Below are 22,350 nucleotides of genomic sequence, written 5' to 3'. Positions count from 1 at the left end.
AAGGTTTTCTTTGAGCTTAGGGAATAACCAAAAGTCACAGGGAGCAAGGCCTGGACTATAGGGAGGGTGAGGAACTGTCTTGATGCCCATCTTGATCAAATAGTCTGTGGCAAGAATAGAGTACTTTTGGAACAAACTTTGCGCAAATCTTCCATATCTTCAGTTCCTCGCGAATAATTGTGTGTACAGTTCCCACACTGACATCAAACTGTGCACTTATTGTCTATAGACACATAATGGTCCTTATCCATGAAATTCTTTATTTAGCCAATCAACTCTAGTTTTCTGACTTCTTTACTCCTCCTACACCTCTCATCATCCCTCACAGACTCCCTGCCTTCTTTGAATCTCTTATACCATCAAAAACTGATGCGCAATTCATGCGAGATAGTCCAAAAGCAGTCTGAAGCATTCCATACATTCTATGGTATTTTCTCCAAGTTTAAAACAATTGTTTTGCATATCATTCTTCTAAAGTATTCTCACATTTGAAATTCACCAGCTGTGACAATCAGGCTTCAGCAGGGTGTATTACAATTCATGCTGTAGTTGTTTATTTGAACCTGAAATCATAAAAACTCGTCAGTCATCTCATAAGAGGTATAGCAATAACATACTGAATTTTCAAGAGTCTACAACAATTTTAAATGCCTGTACAAAAAAAAAAAGTTTGGAAACTTATTGAAGATATTTCGTATGTAAATGTTTTCGTTGTTTAAGACAAAACTTACTGAATATGTTCCATTTGTGAAAATGTGAATATATGGGTGGACCTTTTTACTAGAGCTTTTTTGTCATTTATCCTCATCTCCTCCCGGATGAAAAAAACGGAAATAAAGAAAAATCAGTATGCTGTATGTACTGATGACGAAAAGAAAATCTTGTGTACCAAAAATCGTAAATTGATCAAGTAGCTTTATTTTTATAAGGAAAATTATTTTTAAGCAAATTTAAGTGTTTCCAATGCTTCCCTCTTCATATTAAGAATGGTTTTCTAAAATCTCGATTTGGAGTTATCTCCTTTGTTTCCTCAGACTGTTTTCACGATGGGGTCCTGAGATTGTCGCTCTTCATTTATCCATAAAATGTGATTTCTTATTTAAAAATAAAGCTACTTCAATTTACCTGATTTTTTTTGCATACAATATTTTCTTTGCATCTCGGATATGTACATCATACAGATTTTTCTTTATTTTTTTAAGATAGGTGTAATTCTGGACAATTACCTTTTTTCTTTTTTAAATGTGGCCATATTTATTTAGCATGTCAATCACTACAGTAGAAACTAGGGCAGGATTTTGAACGTGCACCTACAAAAGAGTAACCATCTGTTGCAGATGTTGCCTCAAGCACTTGTCTCACAAGCCAAACGATGAGTGAAATCTGTAATAACTCATCTCTCTGTGATAAATCTTTGCTTATGTTGTCATTGATTAGTTTGCAGAAAGCAGTTACTACAGTGAACATGTATGATAAACCCTGGAATTTTATTTTAGAGCAGAGAGTATCGACAAAATTAAGAGCGCATGGAAACTGTTAGATGCAAGGTGAGAACCTATCGGTCATCATAGTCTCTTGATTCTATGTGTACACTCTTCAAACAACAACATTAACCCGATGATCTTGCATTACTTATAGATAAAAGTAACTAGTGTCCCTGTGCATCCACTGTTAACTGTTCAATTTTCCATTTCTAACGATGTGAAATTTATGTGAAAGTTTAAAATTCTTTTTTTCATTTGTTTGATTTTCATTAATTTTGTATCTCAACATTAACTTTAACTTTTTATGAGTTAATACATCCAACCGATTTCTAGTTGTTCGTTTTAATTAATTCCAAAATTGTTGCAGGAAAAATGTTTTTAGATAAAACTGATCTTACTAGCAAGTATTCATGAATGTTTCGTTTGCTTAATTTACATGGATATGCTTTTGTTTTCTTTGTGGTATTTGAATGTTCCACATGATAAGTCTATGAAAATATGTATTCAAACGTTTAATTTACAATTTTGAAATTCTTGATGTATTTGTATTTAAAAAAAAAAAAACAATCCTAACTGCAAACAAGCAAGTCGTAATTCTGTTAAGAGGCCGTGTTCATATTATTGTCTATGTAAATGGCAGGTGAGCGCCCGGCTGCAACAACAAACGATGAATGAGGTAAAAACACATTTTCTTTTCCTTTTTTTTCTTATTTTACTTTTTATTTTAATAATTTATTATAATTAAATGTATTGTTTTTATGTCTTGCTAGTTATGGCGACGTACATTTTGTATACAATCTAAAAGTGTAGAAGTGGAACCCTTTAAAAAAAAAAGAATCCTTGGCCATTTTTAGCAGCTTTTTTTGTTGTAATTATTGTAGTTTTAAATTTTTCCTATATTTAAAAACACACACTGAACATCAAATAATTATTAGAAAACTAGAAGTGCTTGTGTACCGGCATTGTCCGGTGGAAAGATGGTATAAAGCCAGAACAGATTTGTTGGGAAAAAAAAAAACTAAAGCATAGATTAAACTATAATTATTGTAGACTCAGCTAAATTTGCTTTGTTTTATTTTATGAAGTGATTGGTAAGTGAAGAATTGAGGTCCTCGCCAATGAAAAGAAATGTTAAAAAGCATGTTAGTTTACATTTTTTTAAAAAATGTGCATGATCCCCCCCCTTCCAATAAAGGAAAGTACTGAATAAAAAAATGTATTTGAAGACATATTTTAATCAATCCTGAAACCATAAAAACAATAAAATTATTGCTATTGAATGATCCAGAATCGAAACTCGCAAAGCTGGGTTAGTAGCCCATGTCAGGAAGGAAAAAAATATGATCATAATAATAATAGAAGTAACATTAACAACAGTAAGGAGATGTAGAAGACGATAGACAAACACATGTACGCATGTTGTCCTTCCATGTAAGAGAAATCCTTTTAGCTTGGGGTAATTTTTTGCTTTTGAGATGAGGTATAAAAAAATTTAAAAAGCACATTAGTTAACTTTTAAAAAAATATGCATCAAAGCCAAAAAATGTGCATGCCTCCATCACCCACCCATAAAGTAAAGTTGGTTTCTTGATTCTTTCCTTGAAAGAGAAATGATATAATATTTTGTTTTGTTTGTCTAAGAATGTAGCCCCCCCCCACCTCCCGCTAATAAAACTAAATCTTAATCCCCAAATTCCTTCTTCCCCCACTAGTATTCGAATTGGATTCAAATTCTTATATAGTTTTCAGTCCATATGTAGCAATACGTTATACTAGTGAAATTCAAAAAGTGAAGTATTGAATTTCAAGTAAAACTAAGGTGCTTGTGCATTTATGTTACCATGCTATGTTTTTTTTTTTTAATTTTATTTTTTTAATAGTATTTTCAAGTTTACTTCAATTTTTGACAATATTTTTGTTTATTAAATTGTTAGGTGAAAGTACCAAATAGTTACAAAACACTCTCCTCATGTTAAGAATGGGTTTCTAAATAATGTTATTTCAGTACAGTAACATTGATATGCAAGTATCAAAACTAATACTATCTACTTAATTGTCATGTCGAATTTATTAACATATCCAAGAAATACAAAAAAACGATAAGTTATGAAGTGAGGTCTCCGCAAATAAAAAGAATTATTAACTACAGAAGGAAATTATTATTGTCTTTAGTAGTAGTATTATATAGTAATATCTAAGCATTAGTATCAAGACAAAAATAAGATGGCAGGTGAAGACATACGCACAGACATTCTATCTGTTTGTCTGTCTGTCTCTATCATGCACATGCAAATTAATAAACTCGGACAGCTAAACAAAAGTTCTTGATAGAGAAAACAAATGTTTTTATGATGTTAAACAAATGTTTTTTATGATTGTTAAGTTTTGAATTGATTGCACCAATAATCAAAAGAATTATCAACTGCAAAAGGAAATGATTATTATTATCAGTAGTAGTAGTATCGTAATATCAGTATAAGTATTGAGACGGAATAAAGACGGTAGCTACACACACACACACATTCTCTCTCTCAGTTGTTCTCTCTATGGACTGAAAAATGATTGCAGATGCCATGACGAAAAAAGATATTAGGAGTAGTATTATAGCAGTATTAGCATCAATACAAAATTAAGAAAACAATAAGTAAAAACACACATTCTCTCTGTCTCTATCAATAAACATGAACAGCGCAACAGAAGTTAATGAAAGCGATTGCACAAAGAATAATGTAACAATCATATAATTAAGTGAAGAATCAATGGCAGTTGTTTTTAATTCCCTTGTAATATGTTGTTTGTAATAGATCAAAATTGATAACTAATGGCATTGTTGTTTTGAAGTGAATGGATGTGCAGTCATGTTTACTGTAACGAAAAGCATTCTGTAGTGTTCGGGAAATGTGGAATATAGTATGATGGTTTATGTCTGAGCAGGCAATGAAATTCTCGTTAGAATTAGAAGTGAATATGAATGGGAGCATTCCATATTTTCTGCAGCAATGATTTATTTGCAATTGATGAAGTCAAATAATGGCAAAACGAAATAATGATAGTGATTTATACATGGTGTAGACTGAAATATTTGCTTTGGTGATGTCTGGGAGAATGAAAGTAAAAAATAATTAGTGGGTAAGTGGTCATGCTACCATCTAAGCATGTGGTGTGGTATTTGAGGGAGTTAATCAATCCTTCCATAATCCTTTGTTACAAAATCATGTTGAAAATGGAAAACAAAACTTAGATCTTTTTATGATTTAAACAAAAAGCTTTAAAGTCCATAAAATGTCTGTTTTTAATGTGTTCAAAAGTTGTAGAATAGGAACCTCATTCTTTGAAAATAAATTTTTCACAAATTCATTTTAAAAAGGAAGAGGGAGGCGAGTCCTTCCTGATCATAATGCATTCTTCAATGTAAAACGCCATCTTTTAAAATAAGAGAAAATTATTTTAAAAAAAAATGTGTAAACAATAAGAAGCCAGAATAAGAATCAGTGTAAATTAGCCACAGAGGAAAAAAAAACAGTTTCTTTAGTTGTATTTTTTGTCAAAAAAAATTAGATTTAATTGTTTTATACCAAAACAAGGTTTTAAAATAGTGGCTGACTACATTTTTTTAAAGATTCCCTTCAAGCCAAAACTGTTAGTCGTTTTTATTTTATTTATTTTACTGCCTATTTATTTTAGTGCAACTTCAAAAAAAACTTCATGGTAGAGTGAATGTTCTTAAAAAATATAATTGTTTTTTGTTTATTTTGTTTGTTTATTCCTCTTATTCATGGTTGGTTGAAATGAATTAAGGAAACTAAAATAGTTCATGTGGTTTAACATAATTGTTTTGTTTTTTTTAAAATCAATTTGAATTTATTTTAATTCATTTTTTTTTTTTACTTAAAATCAAAGACAATTCCATCAAAAAATATCTTTAATTGTATATTTATGGTTTTCTAAATTCCAGTTGACAATATTTAAATTATAACTTTCCAATTTCATTTTTATTTTATTATTTCTTTGAATCTATAACTTTTCAAACTGAAAAGGTGTAAATATTGCATTTATTTAGAAACAAAAAAATAAATGAATGTTTTTGGTGTCATTCAAGTGTTGTACTTTGACCCATAAAACTTACCAATGAATCCATTTTCATTTTCAGAACCTTTTCTTACTGTCAGGTGATTAGAGAAGAAAATTGATAAAATATGTTATTTATACACATGCATACATTATATAAATATATATTGGATGTATGCATGGCATAAGAATTAAATATATGATTGCTAAAATGTGTTTTCGCAATATTTTAAGAATTCATTTGCAATCATGATTTTAATGCAATAATATTTAACATATAATTATCTCAAGTTTGATATGTATCTGTTAGAATGTTATTGAAAAATAAAACAAAGCTCTGCAAAAGAAGACTGATACGAATCAAAAACATATAAATAGATTTATAATTTGTTTTTTATTAAACACTTTCTAAAAATAATATACAAAAATTATCAGATGGATTAATCGACTGAGATGTTTTTCATTTGAATGAGTCTTTTTTTTACCCAATACTTTTAATTTTCCTTTTTCTGTACGTCCTGTCTAATTTTATACAATTTCTTAAACCTGTTCAAACAGGGGTTAAATCAAATATAATGTTTTCATTGTGGAATCAAATTCAATTTATTTAAGCTTAATAGATATTAGACAATCTTTGGTTTCCAATATGTGATTCCAGAGCGATTATAAATTGAAATAATTTTTCACATAAACAAAATCTTGTAGCAAACAAATTGGTTTTTGATTATAAACTAATGAATGTTTTTTTTTTTTTTTATCGATGATATACAATCAAAATATTAGTAGATATTACAAAGTTTGGATCTTGAGAATACAGAAAAAAAAACCCAACTTTTTAACATCTTCACCATAACAGTATTCTGCAATAGACAAGTTATATACATACTCTACAATTTGCATTTATGTATGTATGTATGTATGTATGTATGTATGTATGTATATATATGTGTGTGTGTGTGTGTATATATTGCTGTCCACCTACTTGTGGCTCATCCTATATATATATATATATATATATATATATATATATATATATATAAACATTAAATATTATTCATATATGAACAGAAATCTATTTCAGAGATGCAGTAAATAGTCTGTCAGATTGTCGAAATTTTAGAAGAATAAATTCTTTTACTTTTTAAAATAACAACTTTAATAAGTTACTAGTTATTAATGAAAATACAATTCTCAAAGATTTTTCAAGGAAAATCTTTGAAAAAAAATTTTTTTTTTTAACCTTTTACAAATTCTTTAAAACTATTTCAATTTTTCAGATCATAATTAAAGCATTATATTATATTTACAAGCTTTTCTATCATCTGATATGAAAAATATTGTTTTTGAAAAGTTTAGATTTAAGATAAATGGACAAGAGAAAATAAACAAATTTTATTCATTTTTGAATTGGATATTTTTGTTTCTCTCGTATTCTTTATATATATGTGAGTTCAGGAATATATATATTGCTTCCCTTACTCTGGAGTAGAGCTCTCGTCAACTGCTACTAACTAAAAGCATTGCTCATTAGGTAAAAACAATTTTAACTCTTTGGCAATTGACAATGTTTACATTGAGATTTTGCTGATGTTCAGCAAATGTCAGATGATAGCGTAGGGGTTAGAAGCGCCGTGAATCATTCACATGACAGCTTCTTTATGTTGATAAAAAGTTGATTTGAAAACATCTTTTAAAGATCGTTGCAAGCTGACCTAATGGTTATCATACTCACTGTCTTTAGGCTTTGGTTTCAATCTCACTCTCAAGTATTTTTTTTTTCTGCTTACAAGAAGTGAATTGTTTAGAAAAATAAACTACTAGAGATTTGAAGTTTAATATATAGCTTATTCGAACCTGGAGAATAGTTTCTTATTGCTTTTGAGCTGGAAAAAATTGCTGCTGCAGGATCAAAATTTGGAATTACCAAATCGAAATATGCAAAAGGAGATTACTATGTAATTTCATTACTATGTAAAAACCCTGATGTCTTAGAGTCAACTACTTATGTATACAGATGTAACTGTTTAATCCAGCACCTGAGCAACACTGGATACATCTGCTAGTATATATATACATATATATATATATATATATATATATATATATATATATATATAAAATTTATAATACCTGTCTCATGTCAATGTTTGTTTCCCCACATCTTTCTAAATAGTTAAATTCTTTCATCAATAATTTATTGGGTCGTTAAGTAAACAATAGAAAAGATCAAAATTCAGATTGTCTAAAAAAAATGGTAACCTATTTTCTTTGTTTCATATCTTTCCTATTAATTCTTCATTCTCTTCATCACAGAAACACACACACACACATTCTTCCTCTCTTAGCTCAAATCTTACCTTCTTCATTGTTTGTTCACTATTTGTAAATCTTCTTTAAAACTTTGTATATAACCAATGTTTTTATGTTCTTTCCTAAATGATCAGTGTTTTGTATTTTTCGAAATATTGCATTTTTTGTTTTTAACTACCATACCTCATCCTGTCGGTTCATTTATGTCGGGCTCAAGTTTTATCCAGATTTCTTTCTAAAAGCAGCTTCTTGTTCCACTCGATTATTGGGAGTAAATGTCAACATTGAAACCATTATTTACTGGATTCAACATTAACTTAGAATGTTAAGAAGAAATTTTAAATATTGTATTCACAGTGATATTCGGTGCAAAGCTGAACTGTTTAATCCAAATAAATTTGAAAGTGAATATTCTTTTGGGGGTTGATTTATAAACTATTTGTCAGGAGGGAGGGCATTTGCCACCATTTAAAAAAATTTTTTTTTTTTTTTTTTTTTTTTTGGACATCTTGTGCATCTTGATCAGAAAATGTTCTTGTCATGTCTTGGGTTTTGTTTTATTTTTTGATTTAAAAATCAAATTAAAATCAACAATTTGCCAATATTTCTAAGATGAACAGTTATCTACATATTTTCAGGCTCTTTGTGATTTTTCCATTCAAAATGTTTCCGTCATCGTATTCTATGATTTTCTTCATCTTTTTTATCATCGTCCACAAATTTTAACCAGAACCATTTATTCAATCTTTTTTGATCCTCTGACAAAGGAGGGATTGGACTTAGTAATTCACTCTCGTTCATCCATTCATACTTTTCTCAATAACCACACCTTGGGTTTTTAAAAGTTTTGCACAAATATTAGTCTTGGTGAAAGTAAATTTTTCACTCATGGAGGGGTATCCTGCCTGCTCAGCTTGTTTTTTTTTTTGTATTCTTTCAACTTGTATTGAACTCAGAACCACTTTAGAATCCTGGAATTTAAAAACCCTAATGTTGCTATTACGGAGTGGAATGATAAAATTGTCACCCTAGAAAAGATGACATGATTCCATTTCCATTTGATGAAAACCGTTTTTTCTTTTTTTTATCGCAGACCATCTACTAGTTGGCCAATTGTATACAAATCCCAAGAGCGATAGGAGCTTTTTATCATGTTTTAAAGTGACACAATGTTCAACAAGTGAGATCGAAGATGCATCATTGTACAACTCATACTCTCTACCTATCCATGTTCTGATAACAGGACCATCGCCAGCACCCTCAAAATGCATTGCTGGATTTCCACGAATAACAGGGACATGCCCAGACTGATGAAAACAAAGTTTCCGGCTACAGTTATGGTCTTTGGTGAGGGCCACATCATGCCACTTCACATCTTGGAAGTTGGCTTGAAAGTTAATACCAAAGTGTACTTGGATGTGCTGAAGAGTGTGGTGATCCTCTGGTGCAATCAAGTGGCCATGGGCAAACCCTGGGTGTGGCAGCAGGACTCAGCACCGGCCCACAAGTCCAAAGAGGCCCAGGCTTAACTGCTGCAGAAGGAGTGCTATGGCCCTTCTCTTACTTCCCCCACTCCAACCTGAACGTGCTGGACTACTGCGTTTGGTCATACGTCGAGAACATCATCAACATGACCTCCCACAACACCAAAGCCAGCCTGATCTTCCGAGTTCCCGCCAGCCATACCAAGGTGATGGTTGATGTCAGCTCTACTACATAATCAAGTTATGAATTGTTTTTTTTTCAATAATTCTTTTTAAAAAAGTTGTAGTTTTCTTTAGAGCAACAACTTTATCGTTCCACTCTGTATTATTTACTCTTTACTCCTGATAAGAACTATCAACTGATTAAGTAAAGGGTTGAGTTAGATTTTTTTTTTTTTTAAAGATTACCAACAATGGTGAATGTTGTGGATATAACAGTCACCCAGATAAACGTAACTGTACAAAACCTGTAAATACCCCCATTCTCTCTTCTTTAAATAAAATCAGTTGCTGAAAATAAATTCTTAGAAATTTAATTTATTCAAATTGATTTCGTATGGGCAATTTAGATTTTTCTACATTTCTCAATCCATGGTTGATATTTAATTTTTACAAACTTTTATCTATGAGTTTGTTTTGTAAAGAATTATGCAAATTAGTTAACCTTTAGTTATCACTCGCATAAACATGACTGATAATAATAGAAATATGTTTTTCTTTTATTGTGAATAGGAAGTTTGCCTTTTAATCTTACTTTCAGTGCAACAAATGGCTAAACTTTGTAAATAAACCTAAATATGAAATATGCTCCGTTGTCCAGTTTGCCAGCAGTGATTATTGATATTTCATAATGATTCAAATGATGAATAAAAAAAAATTATATAAACATTAATATTTTTTTCAGAATGAATTGCCAAGTATTTTGAATTGTTTTTATTTTTAAACATCTTTTTAATAATATTTTGGTAAATTTTAAAGAAGACAGAAGTAAAATTTGTATTTTCTTTAATTGAAAAGTTAATTCATAAAATGTGAAGAACGAGTGTCCGTTTTCTATGACTTGCATCGAGTGAATTAAATTACTATTTGCTTTCAAATGACGCAACTGTCTGAAGATATTGGCTTCTTGAGACGAAATGCACATAACATTGATGCTTTTTGTTTTTGTAAACTTCCTTTTGCAAAACTTGATTATGTTCTCTAAAACCAAACACAACAACCCACTTTTTCCCCCATTTTCCTTCTTCCCATTTCCCTTTCTATCCCCCCCTCTTCACTTCCTGACTGGTTTCCTAGCTTAAATAGTATCAAACATTCATATTGTGTCCGTTTTTCCTCTCCCATTACAAAACTCATTCATGTTCTGCAGGGTAGGGAATAAAAACAATAAAATCCACTATAAAACAACCAAACCGAACACTACAAACTAGCAATTGAAGATACAAAGAGCTTGAAGAATTCTATAAAATAACTCGATGCAACATGAATACTATTTCCAAAATAACGGCATTCAGCATTAAATAACTCAAAAGGGTTGATATGCCATAAAACAAAGCAAGCAAAGCAAATGACATAATTTACCAAATATTAGTGTTTGTAGATGTAAAACAGTTGAGGCATCAGGATCAGTTGACACTGAAAGGTCAAGGAAAGCATAGGAAGAAGTAATAAAAGTTGATTTGAGAGAGACATGTAAATAAAAACATGGCCAAAGATAGGTTAGTTTGGAAGCCAATCTTTAAAAGCTATCCAACACATGCCACCATGTAAAATGGACACTGAATTTGATGATGTTGATGGAGTCTGTCAAATGATATTGCAAACAAAAATCAAGTTTAAAACTGCACGAGTCTAACTCCGAATCATTACATTTAATCAAATTGCTTAATTATTTAAACATCTTTTTAGTATTTACATTTTTTTTTATCCATACAAAAGATATTGGTAAAATTGGCATGTGTACAAAAAGTTGAGATTATGACTATTCCTTATTTGAAAGGAATTTATTATCAATTTAAAAATGGATCAACCCACTAAAAGTTTTGTGGATTTGAAAAAAGTCTTTGGAATACTATTCTATAAACACCATTTCCACATTATTTCAAACCAAATTTATTTTTATTATATATATATATATATATATATATATATATATATATATATATATATATATATACCTTTGAATAATACTTGGTGCAGTGCCATTATTGTTAATTGTTGAGGTATTTTTTTTTAGTTTCAACATATATTTAAAGAAGAAAAAGTGTGACAATGAACAACAACTAAAATACACTTCTAAAATATCTTTTTTTTTTCTTCTTAGCTCCACTTCAATGTTTAAAAAACATAAATTAGAAAACCGCGCCTGGAAATATACCCTGGTGAGACATGATCATGCAAACAATATTGGAGAAAAGATATTTTGGCTTGAACTGAAGTAACTTTTTCCCTCAATCTAATGATCATATTTAACTTCTTTATAATACTTGTACCTTTTCTTCAAATATTTAAACAGATTACAGATTTTTGTGCGTACATAATTTTATAAACCATTTGAATCTTGGTGCTATGATTAAAGTATTTACTATTACCTCGACCATGGATTCATATATATTAGAATCCACAGTGAGGGTGAATAGTAAACATTTCGGTTATAACACGAAAATGACATAGACACTCATTCTTCAATTAACAGTGTTAGCCTGATACCAAATAAATTGAGAAAAGGCTAAATTGTTGATATTTTTAACTTTTATTCTTATTTTGTATTACATAGTTCTTCTACTCAAAATTTTGCACAAAAATTACTCTATCCTTTACAGACACAACACACACACATATATATACTGTTCTATTTTTAATAGACAGACCATTTTTTTTTTACCATTTTACATCAAATGACTGACTATCTTAGCAATTTGTTTTTTTTTAGTTGTATTTTCAGAATTTTTTTTTTTTTTTTTTTTTCTTTAATGAATTTTTTTCAAAAAGTAAGCATCACATTTATACGCAGAAATCTATGAGAGGGAGAACCTATTTTTGTTTGTATCTATTAACACTATATTCTTATGAAGTACGGAATTTTCTACAAGAAAAAAGAGTATAATATAAACATCTTCAAATGCAAACGAGGATGTTGAGCTCAATGAAATTGTTGGCCATCAATCTGAGGTGTTGAGCTGTCAAAAAAAATGTTCTATTAAAAGTAAAGACAACAACGTTTTTTTTTTTTTATTTCACTTTTGTTGTTTATTTTTTTGTTTGCTGATTGTTGTTTCTATTGTTGTCTTTGTCAGGTAATCGAGTTCAGTATACGTCACGCCCTGGTGCATAAATTATACGGAAGGGCGTTGAGATTCTTGCTGAAACAAAATGAAGAGAAACCAAGTAAACAATTAGAAAGACGTTGCATAGAAGTAAGTACAAAATTCATTTATGAAACGTGAATGGTGCCCACAGCAAGAGTTTTTACTAGTGTTAGGACAGGAATCTGTAATCGGTAAAATCAGAACTTTTGGGAATATCAGTATTGGAAAAATGTGTGCCTATTTTCCTATGCCAAAAACGATTGTTTTAATTAATATTTTTAAAGCAAAATCTTTTACTGCTAGTAGTACTGATAAAATAATAAGTATCTATTGATTTTTAACTGCCAGTATATTTTTATGTTTGAGAAAATATCTACACATTTAATATTTGTTTTTACAGTGATCGGGGGGAAAAATTAACAACTGTATAGTTAAATATTTAGAAATTTATAAAGAATCCAAATCTGTAATTGTATTGGAATCAGAAAGAATATTAGAATCGTCTCATCACTCGTTTTTACATCAGAGAGAATACCACAAATGAATAAAAGACAAAGACAATAGACGGTGAAAAGAAAGAGAAAAAAAAGCACAAAATTGTTTTTTACTGTTCTATTAAATGGGTTCTAATTTGTCTTAAAATTCAAATTTCTTACTAAAACAATTTTATGTGATGCAGCAGTATGATGCTAAATTCCGATGACCATTCAGTTATTCATTTTTCAAAAAAAACGTTTCGTCACGACCACCAAGATATAGAAGGCCTGTTAACTGAAAAATGCCTGCAGGCAATGTAGGTAAGATTTGTCAGGCTGCCAGTACTATATAATGGCCATTTGAAAAAGAGCAATAAAACATTTTTTAAAGAAAAAGGAACACCGTTTGATTAATACTGGAACAGAACTTTATTCAATATAAAATATAAATATTATCTATGTAAAATTAAGTCATTTTAAAGCAATATACAATTTAATACTGATAAAACTGAATTATGAATTTAGGGAACAAACAATTAAAGAAACATTTAAACACAAATATTTTTGGGCTTTCAGTACAAGATCACAGTGTAGTATCTGTTTTGATGCTACACTTCACCTTTTCTGTCCTCGGTTGGTGGAGGAGAAATCTTTCATGACAGAAATTATTTTTGTTCCTATCCAGAGTGCCCCTTATTGGGAAGCTAGATTTTGCCCACAAGATTATATGTTGAAATATTTAAACAACTATTACTTTAAATACAGAAATTATATTTGAAGTTTTGGTTTTCTGTTCTTCTATGTCCATTTTTTTCCATGTTTTTCATCAAAATGTGTAGCGTATTAGTTGTCTCACAGGCCATCATCAGTGATCGCTCACTGGCAGTAACCTGTGGTGTTCCCTGGAGATCAAGTGACAACAAGTCTCCCCAGATTTCCAGTGTTCCCCACCTTTTGACCACTTGTGCAGATGATTGCATGTTATCGCAACAGCCGTTGTTATGGATTTCTCATTGGCATTGCCCATTGGTGTTTCCTGGGGTTTGGGTGACAAAATGCCTCCCCAAGGGACCAGATTTGAACTGCACACTTCCAGTGGTGATTTGGTTAGCACTCTCCCACCTCGATCTTTCCTCCCTGACCCTTCACAACTAGTTCGTGTGGCGCCAGTCAATGTCATCTACACCAGTTTTTATTATAATAATAATAATAATAATAATAATAAGGGTGCTTGTGCAATGTACGCATGTGTATTTTAAATAGTATTTCCAAGTTAAATTAAATTTGGGGTCTGCTCAGCTACTTTAAATTTGTACACAGATTTGAAAAAGTTGTCAAAAAACAAATATATAACAAATAAATTTGGAAAGGTTTTTAGTGGTTTTACTCACTTTAAAACGTGTAATTGCTTCAAAAATCACAATGTTTATGGATATATTTTAAAAAGAAAAATGTCAGCATGCTCGCTATTGAACTCAGTATGTTTGGGAAAATGAGTTCAAACAAACAAATTATACAAAATATTGTTAGAAACCCACTGAATATATGTCCACCTATTATGTCACAATAACATATATTGAGCGAGTTTCTAACAGTATTTTGTATAATTTTTTTGTTTAAACTCGTTTTCCCAAACTTACCGTGTGCAATAGCAAGCATGCCTCCATTTGCATTTTTCAAATACATCGGTAAACACTGTATGCTTTTCGAGCCGAATAAACACTTTACATTAAGTAAAAACATTAAAAAAATTATCCAGTTTGGTAGAAAAGTAACTTATCTTGTCTTTGATAACATTTATTTGTTATATATTTGTTTTTTTGACAACTTTTTCAAATTTATGTGTATAGTAAAACAAATCCTGAATTTTTAATTAATTTGTGTTGTTCGTATATCTTGGGAGAGAATAAAAATTTCCTATTTCATTTCCCATTTCAGTCATGTAAATTATTTAGTTAAAATGTTATAAAAAAACAAAACTTGAAGTTTTAAAAATATTTCAAAGAAATAAATTATGCCCGGTGCTAAAATATTGAAAATTCATATTGATCGTTTAAAAAAATAAAACTATTGTGAAAAATGCTAACTTTAAAATATTTGAATGAATGAAAAGTTTTATTTAATATTAAAAGAACAGACTGACAAATATTATATAAAAATTGTTTGTTTGCAGTAAAAAAAAAAAAAATAATAATTATATTAAATATTCGACTTTCTCCGGTAGAAATAAGTTCTAAAACGAGTTCACTTACTATATTTTGTTAGATTAAAATTATCCCAATGTGCAATTATAATAATAATTATCCAAATGGAGAATTGTTCTTTCTCTTTTGAAGAACATACATGGACATTTGGTAAGACAGCCATATTTTTTATGCTTGTTAACGTGATCACGTAGTTGAACACCGGAAACTTTCTATACCTACAAGTTGATCAGGAAGTGACGTTATGCTGTCATGTTCACTGGCCTACTCTCTCGGTGGTGGTGGTTTCATACACCCATGGACAAGCAAACTAAGTAAAATAATACATATTAAATAATATAAAAAATTCCATCTGCTGTGGACGACATTGATATTGACTGTTATGGTTAACATAAAACAACATTACCAATCCACACAGATTTAAAGAAATTTGAAAATATCATTTGATAAAGATTTTCCTCAAAACATGGTCGCACACATTAGATCACTGTGTAGAAGTTTTGACGATTTTTTTTTTTTTTTTTTTTTTTTGACTTGGCGATCACCATTTATCAAGGCCCGAAGGACACTTGAGGATAAGGGTTAATGAATGTGAGGTGGTAGTATCGTAATCAGTAATGGTGTAAATTGGGTAGAATTTGATTATTTAGGGCAGGGGGTCAACAAGAACTGGGAAGCATGCCAACAGAACAATGTTCCAAAGGCAGGCAGTTCTTGAAAAGAAGCTTTGTTTATGAAATTTGTTTACATTTAAGCACAGATAAAGAGTGGGGAAAATCATATGTAGTGGTTGTAGCTAGTCGAGTGCTTTATCAATTAAGATTTATTATTGAACAATAAAGAAATAGAATATAAATTAATATGTAAAAAGAGAAAAATAAAAAAAGAAACACGCATAGTTAATAAACTAAGGTGTAATTTAGCTAGAAAAAAATATAAATTAAAATGTCAAGTAGAAATACGTCAGATAAATGAGGAGAATTATAAAATGTAATATCAAAGTGATTCAAGTAAATAAATATATGAATACGTCAAAAGATTTTTAAAAAATAAGAACGTAGGATGAATAATTATTTAAATTTAAAGAAATACAAAAAGAGTTACTAATTTATAATCTAATCTGAGATTTAAATAAAATATCAGCTTGGACACGATGGATCGAAGCACTCTTTGGGAAGTCTTGCTGAAGCTTGGCTTTCCTGCACACTTCACCAGCCTTGTCAGAGCCCTTCATTCAGGCATGAAAGCCACAGTTAAGCTGAAGGGCAAGCTCTCCGATCCATTCGACGTGCAGAATGGTGTCAGACAGGGCTGCGTCCTCGCTCCAACCCTCTTCTCACTCTACCTGTCAGTTGTGCTTCGGCATGCCTTTAGAAATTATGATAAGGGTGTTTTTATACGATCTAGGCCGGGAGCAGACCTTTTCAATATCAATGCATACAAATCCGCAAATAGAACAACAAAGATACTCGTATGGGAGCTCATGCTTGCTGATGACACCACATTTGTAGCGCATAGTCACGAGGATGCTCAGGACATAATAACTCGCTTCGCAGGATCAGCCAAGGCCTTCGGATTGAAGATTAACATCAAGAAAACCGAAATGTTACCAACAATCCCCTGGATCACCAGCAACAAGCCAGCCAATTAAGATTCCAAACCAGGAACTTTACAATGTCAGCAAATTCAAATACCTAACGACCACGGTCATGAACAACAACAAAATGGACGGGGAGATTTCTACAAGAATGGCTAACGCCTCCATATCCTATGGAAAACTCAAACAGAAGGTCTGGCAAAATAAAGACCTGATTTTCAGAACTAAATGCTTAGTGTACTGCGCCATCATTCTCTCGTCATTCTTATATTGTGCAGAAACTTGGCCAGTGTACAAACTGGTAACCCGCAAGCTCAACGCCTATATGATGAGACACCTCCGGCAGATTTTAAATGTCAAATGGTATGATTTTGTCAGCAACAGGGAGATCCTATCACAAGCCAACCTCCCAAGCATGTATGACCTGCTCATCCGGAAAACCTGAGATGGGCCGGGCACGTAAACAGAATGGAGAACTCCTGACTACCAAAACAGATACTGTTTTCACAATTGGAGGATGGAGTACAAGGCATAGGCAGACCTTAGCTTAGGTTTCGTGACACTGTCAAAAAAAATCTAAAGGACAGGTTGATCCTTATTGGAAACTGGCAGACCCTCAGTCGCGACCGTGACAAGTGGAGAATGATGGTTCACAGGAAGTAGTCTTCGGACACGAAGGACAGCACATGATGATGATCAGCTTGGAAATGTTTTTTTCCAACACATTTATTTCATCTGAAACATTCACATCATAGCATTTTTAATCTTGACAATAATTTCCCTCATTTTTTATGATTTCTGCCCAATGATCAGTTTCTTGATGCTTTCTTCAAAATATTCTTCGAATTTTGAGAGAAAAACAAATTCAGGTCATTTTTTTTTATTTGGTCATCATTTTCATAAATTTTTTTGCTTAAGTGATTTTGCAAAAACTGGAAAACATAGTTGGATGGAGCAATATCAGGTGAATAAAGTGGATGAGGCAACATTTCCCAATTGAAACTCATGACCTTTTTTTTTTTTTTTTTTTTTTTTTTTTTTACTTGGGAGTCACCACTTATCAAGGCCTGAAAGCCACTTGAGGATAAAGGTTAATAAATGTAAGGTGGTAGTGAAGTAATCGTTAATGGTGTAAATTGGATAGAATTTGAATATTTATGGGGGTTGGCTCAACAAGAACTTGTTTGTATTGGATTTGAAGGCTACTATGTTGTATTTAATCGGGAAGCAAGCCAGCAGGACAATGTTCCAAAGGCAGGCAGTTCTAGGAAAGAAGCTTCGTTCATGGAATCTGCGTTTAGATTTAGGCACAGATAGAGAGTGGGAAGAAATCTTATATAGTTGTAAGTAGTTGAGTGTTTTGTGAAAGTTTGACAATGAGGGACAATAGATTGGAGTTCAGTTGAACACAGACATGCTCGCAACGTCTCTTCTGTGGGAAAAGGGGTTGCAGGGAAGAGAAAAGGGCATCATCTACATCAGCAATGAGATACCTACTGGAGCGGTAGAATGATCCAACCATTTTTCCAGCAATCTTGCAACAGATTTGATGTATGTGTTCTATTTCAGATCAGGAGTGAAAGTCAGTCCCAGGAGTTTGTCAAGATGAGAGGCATTCATTTCAATTGTGCCATAATGGGGGTTAGAGCAATTATGATGAAAAGAGAGAAGCTTGGTTTTTTATGCATTAAAATTAACCAGCTACCTTTTTCCCATTGAACCACGTTCTCAAGATCAGAAGAGAAAGAATCGGAAAGATTTTGGTCATTGCTGGCCTTTGAATAGCTGCCAATCTTCTGAAGTAAACCATTATGTCATACTTTATCAAAAGCCTTTTATATGTCAAGAGCTATTGCTTTAGAAACAAAGCCCTTGTCGAAATTGCATGTCACTGAGCAGGTTATTTTTGCTGAGGTGGTTGACCACTTTTGTTTATCACGGATTCCAGCAACTTACTCATTATGCACAGGAGACGGATTGGTCTGTACTGAGAGGGACCGATCTCTATAATTTTAAATACGGGGCAGATTAATGAAGTTTTCCAAGGTGTTGGGATGCATTTCTACTTAAGGCAACATTTAAACAGCTTTGTAAGTATGAGAGCTAGTTTCAGTTGAAGCTTTTTAAGCACTATGACTGGAATGCTGTCGGAGCCAGTTGCTTTACTAGAATCAGTCTTTTGATAAGCTTGGCAACATCACGTACAGATATTTGTATATCATATCGTGTTTACAGTCACAAGGGGAAATACGGGGGGGGGACGCTAAAAGGTAGAATTTGCTGCAAAGTTCTTGGCAAAAAGTTTTGCTTTGTCAGATGCTGACAAAATTATCTCACGTCCATTGATTATGGTAGGGATAGAAGACATGCTCTTGTTCAACATCTGTTTTTATTAACCAAAACTGGTGGGAATCAAGCCGCTGCTCAGCTACTTTAAACTTGACATACTGAGCATACAACTCTCTTGCCTTCTTTAATACTTTTTTACAATGGTTGCTGTCAGTCCTAAAGGTGACTTTAGTTTCATAACATCTATTACGTTGGAAACCATGGAAATAGTGATTTCTGTGAGCAATGGTGGTGACACATTCTGGGGTGAACCACGGCAGTTGGGCTTTTGCTGGAATTTCTTGGAGAGTATGTAGCAGTCTATACTGACAATTAACCATTCAGTTAGGTCAGATACTATAAATGACATGTTTTTTTTTAACATGGAGTGCAGAAGTATATTTGATATAAACGTTCAGAAGTTATCCCAACCAGCCATGGGAGAGATACATCTGAGAACATTTAACATTTTTATTTTATCTTAACCGAGACAACCGAGTGATCGGAAGATCCCAATGGAGACAAAACGAAGGATAAGTACATTTCTGGGCAAGTTGTAAGAAAAAGGTTAAGGAGATTTGCATATTGTCTGGCAGAGTTGGGCATATGGGTGAGTTCATAAACAATTTGTGTTAGGTGATAGGCAATCGAGAAATCATGACAGTACCTCCCCTCATCATCCATCTTGTTTGAGTGGACTAGCCATTCAACATTGTGAATATTGAAGTCTCTGCAGGCGTAAATGTTAGCCGAGGGATGAGTAGACAGAATGTGTTCAATTTTCTCAGAAATACTCTCAATGGTACTAACTCAGGTGTTATGGGTCGATAGAGAGAAAATATGGACATGATGTTGTGAGTAAGTGCTACTCTGAAGCATATGTAAGGCAAATTAGGATTTTTTTCTGAAAATGTCCTTACCACGTGGAAAGCCATCTCTAATGTAGGCACATATTCCATGCTCATGACGATTTTGGGGTCATATTTTGATGTCAACTGTGTGTATCCTTTAATCACAAAATTGGATATATTAATAAATACATGATTGTTTTTAATCATACCAATTCTAAAAAAAAAAAAAAGATGTAGTTAAGTTTATATAATCAATGTTGGGGGTTAAATATTTAGACGGCAACATTGATTTTTAAACCTAAGTATATCTTTTTTTTAGAATTGGTATTATTAAAAACAGTTATGCATTTATTAAATACAGGGTGATCCAAAAAAACGGGCCCCAACTCTAATTAGGCCGCATTTCTTAGTGTTTTGTCCGAATGAAATGAAACTTTGGTCATAACTAGTTTATTATATTCAAAACATCACATCAAAACACTAGGGTTTTTAGCCTTTTTTTCTCTGTTCTACAACATATGTTCTAGATGGCCTCCATTTAACTTTTGTTTTTTGGGGAGTCACCCTGTACATCCAATGATAGCTTAACTTCCAGGATATTGTCCACAATAAATCTTTCTCAATTGGAACTTTGATAATTCATTTCATTCTTTTCAATTTCCTATTTTCGCTCTTGAGAAAAAACTAAAATTTTCCTTACATAAACACAAAAATGAAAACAAAATTCACTTCGAAGATTTTTTTTTTTTCTAAACGGAGACGGTGTCTTTTCAGTTATTAAGTCTTCTATTAATATAGTTGCCACTTAAATAGTATTTTTGTTATTGGATTTTTTTATATGTTTTTTTTTTTTGTTTTTTTTAATTTTGTTTTTAAGTATTATTTAAAAAAATATATTTTACCATTATTTATTTTCTCATGAGTTATTTCATTTTTATTTATTCTTTTTACTTTGCAGGTCTTCAAGCAGTTGGAGTGGGATCATTGCATTCAATATTTTGAGACTTCACTGCTGGTTAAATACCCAAAATCCTATCGACCTTTCTAAAGCTGCTTTACCCCCACCCTTTCCTTGCTGTTTTATCAAAGCTCCACCCCGTTTTCTCTCATGATCCCTGCCCACATCGTTCTTGGATAGACTCCTTTACACACACACAAACCTGCTTCACAACACACAAATATAAATAAGAGAAGGAAAGTGCTCAATATCAGTGGTAGAGCATAGATATAATTTTGAAGAGTATAGAGACAGTTTCAGAGACTGATATATATATATATATATATCATATCAGATTTGTTACGTAAGGTCTTTTAGACTCTAAACTTTTGTGTCTGGGATGAGAAAAAAATGGTTTTTAAAACTAATTTCTGAATTAATTTTTTATTTATTTTATGATTTCTTTCCTAGTTTTAAAACTTTTTTAACTTTGTGAATGATGTCTGCTTTAGTGTAACAAGTAAATGACGGCCTACAGAGAAAACACTTGTACGGTGGAATTCTTTAGACAAAAGGATTTTTCTTCTCCCTATCATAAAAGCCCTTTTCTTTAAAAATACAAAAAAAAACCTCCTAATTACTGTTGGCTTAAGCCAATCTCTGTGCTGAGACAAATAATGCAACATTTCCAGTGAATATTGTCTCAACATTAAATCACATAAAACTAAAAAAAAAAATGGTTGATATACTATAAAACATATCCAACCGAAAAAAATCTATTTGTGTCCTCACATTACATTTTCTTTCGCTGTGGGTTGAAAAACAACTAAATGGTCGCTGTATAATGATGTTTACTTTGGCTGTTTCATAAAACGGGTTTTGTTCCATATTGCATAAAGACGTCAGTTGGGTATCAAAATAAAAAAATTTAAATTTAATAAAATTAACAAAAAAAAAATCAATTTCCAGACTTCTCCCTCCATTTTTCTGCAGTTAAAAAAAAAAAAAAAAAAAAAAATTGAAATGGCCCATGGCAAAAACTCGCTTCTGCAAGACGAGAATCGTTGCCTTCATTAATTCCGTCTCTTGAAATAAAAATATTAAATTCTAAATTCTGTAACCTCACTGCCGTTTGCCCTCCCCCTCCTACACACACACACACACACACACACACACCTACACAAAATATGGGTTCTTTGATAGAGGTGAATGCAAGAATTAATCTTCATGTTTTCTTTAAGAGCACAAATGGACCTTAATACAAGACTTCTGCGATTGAAGTTTAATTTGTGTTTTTTATTCA

At 31.6% G+C, this 22,350-nt stretch overlaps 1 protein-coding gene across 2 annotated transcripts in view; it reads left to right on the top strand.

Annotated features, from left to right (window-relative positions):
- LOC145297510 (tripeptidyl-peptidase 2-like) overlaps nt 1–22,015 on the top strand; it is a 191,048-nt gene extending 169,033 nt beyond the window's left edge. Inside the window, exons 28-30 of one of the 2 annotated variants that reach the window (XM_080143409.1) lie at nt 2,125–2,160; nt 12,643–12,762; nt 21,069–22,015. In XM_080143409.1, the coding sequence (XP_079999535.1) occupies nt 2,125–2,160; nt 12,643–12,762; nt 21,069–21,158 (246 nt within the window). In that variant the 3' untranslated portion in view covers nt 21,159–22,015. The remainder of the gene's footprint in view (nt 1–2,124; nt 2,161–12,642; nt 12,763–21,068) is intronic. The other variant, XM_080143410.1, reaches the window with a different exon arrangement.
- The last annotated feature ends 335 nt before the right edge of the window (nt 22,016–22,350 follow it).

Source organism: Euprymna scolopes, chromosome 18 (genome assembly GCF_053919585.1).
Source record: "Euprymna scolopes isolate OS-2025 chromosome 18, ASM5391958v1, whole genome shotgun sequence".
Classification (NCBI taxonomy): domain Eukaryota; kingdom Metazoa; phylum Mollusca; class Cephalopoda; order Sepiida; family Sepiolidae; genus Euprymna; species Euprymna scolopes.
The sequence above is the reverse complement of the archived record's forward strand: the minus strand, read 5'-3'. Positions and strand labels throughout refer to the sequence as shown.